Source organism: Zea mays, chromosome 4 (genome assembly GCF_902167145.1).
Source record: "Zea mays cultivar B73 chromosome 4, Zm-B73-REFERENCE-NAM-5.0, whole genome shotgun sequence".
Lineage (NCBI taxonomy): Eukaryota > Viridiplantae > Streptophyta > Magnoliopsida > Poales > Poaceae > Zea > Zea mays.
In genome coordinates, this window is record NC_050099.1 from 220,194,874 (window position 1) to 220,196,891 (window position 2,018).

General features: G+C 53.7%; 1 protein-coding gene across 1 annotated transcript; it reads left to right on the forward strand.

Moving 5' to 3' along the window:
- Positions 1-431: 431 nt before the first annotated feature.
- Positions 432-1,740, forward strand: LOC103654622 (vegetative cell wall protein gp1). The gene has a single exon (XM_008681468.2). The coding sequence runs from the start codon at positions 441-443 to the stop codon at positions 1,380-1,382; it is 942 nt and encodes a 313-aa protein (XP_008679690.1). The 5' UTR covers positions 432-440; the 3' UTR covers positions 1,383-1,740.
- The last annotated feature ends 278 nt before the right edge of the window (positions 1,741-2,018 follow it).

Consider the following 2,018-nt stretch of genomic DNA (forward strand, 5'->3'; position numbering starts at 1 on the left):
GGGCGGTCAACGCATACGAAGGATTAGGCCGCGGGCGTCCGGCCACCCAATCACACAGTATGTGTGGCTACGCACTGGACAACATATATCTTCTTTTTGACGGGTGAACACAACACAACATTGGTAAAGCGAGATCATGGGGGTGAAAACATGACTCCGGCCTAAACCTTCTTCGTAATGCTTGTCACCTTCATCGAATCATGTGCACACCGGCCAACAACAACCCATTGTTGATGTAAAACATTTGAATTCAGCACTGAGCAGGTAAAAAGGAGGACCACTACAAAATGTTTTAATACCAAACTCAGTTGAAGCTTCAAACTCCACACGAAAATACTTTTTTTATTACCCTACCAACCCAACAACAAAACTCAAATTGTAGCCTATATAAGCATAACCACGCCCATGCACAATGCAAAAACCAAGCGAGATCTGCCAACATGGCACCAGCAAGAAGAGCTTCCACGCGTGCGGAAGCACTCATCACGATGTCATGCGTGGTGGCACTGACCATCGTGCTGCTCGCGCAATGCTGCGTGGCATCCTCCAGGTCACTGCAGCTGGTCTCCTCATCAGTCGCTAATGCACCGGAAGGCAGCCAAGCCGGTGCCCCAGCGCCGGCGGCGGTGCTAGAGCCGCAGCCGCCGGCTGCAGATGCTGCAGCCCCGCCGGTGGGAACTCCGGAGTACGCTCCTGTCGCTGGCGCGCCGCCGCCGTTGACTGGACACGGTCAGCACGTGAAGAGCAAGCACCAGGACCATGAGAAAGCGCCACCCAAGCCGAAGCACCACCACCCGAAGGCGCCGCCCAAACACCACGGGCACCACGCGCCGCCGGAGCCGGACGTTTCGCCACCTGCGCCGGAGCCGGACGACGGGCAGCCGACACCAGGTGTGCCGCCGGCCGACAGCCCCCACGGCCAGAACCCGCCGTGGCCATTCCCGTGGCCGCGCCCTGGCACTGGCCAGTGGCCGCCGTTCCACCCGCCACCGTTCCCGGCGTGGCCGCACCCAGGCCCGGACGGCAAATGGCCGCCTCTGCCGCCGTTCCCGTTCCACCCACCGCCGCTCCCTGCGTGGCCGCAGCCGCACCGAAGAAACAACCCGTGGCCGCCGCTGCCGCCGTTCCAATCGCCACCGTTCCCGGCGTGGCCGCACCCCGGCCCGGGCGGCAAATGGCCGCCTCTGCCGCCGTTCCCGTTCCACCCGCCGCCGCTCCCGGCAGGGGGCAACTGGCCGCCGCTGGCACCGTTCCATTTCCACCCGCCGCCGACGCCGGCGTGGCCGTGGCCTCATCATCCAGGAAACCCATGGGCGCCGCCGTCCATGCACGGCAGCGATGGCGTCCCAGCCACGACGGTGCAGCAGAACCCCGAGAACTGACGCACGCGCGCTCTTTTGCCCCGATAACACGAGAGGAATTTTATATATCAATAATGATAGATTTGTTATAGCTGAAGGAGGAAAGATCGATTGGTAATCGTATAGGCTGTAAAAGTAATCATACTGGAACTGCATTTGTGACAGTACGTAATATGACTTGTGTTAATTTGATCAGGCTCAAGAGCATGATGATACGAAATAAAATCAGGCTAAGGGAGTATTTGGATGGCTACAAGCTCCAGTGTGAGCTATAGTTTATAATATTAATTTAAATAGTTTTAAAAATATTTTTAATCGTTTATCTAAATATCTTGTAAAGGCTTATAGCTCCAGTTCCACGATTTTCTGGAGCACCTAATGTTCTGTTCCACCAACTTTACTAAATTTCTTGGAGCTAGAGCTATCCCAAACAAGACCTAAATTTAAGATTCTTAAAAAGCGTAGTTATCGAAAGTTGTCTCAAGTTTATGCATTGGAGTTGTGTTGAATGACTATGTTGTTTGGTTAAAACTTTAAAGGAAAGAGTCGGTCACTTGTATTGAGCTAAATTCTTATTTCAGGAGCAAGACAATGTTGTTCACTTGTTTTTTATTGCTGTGAATCATAAAACAAGTCAACATGATTGTTAAATGTTAA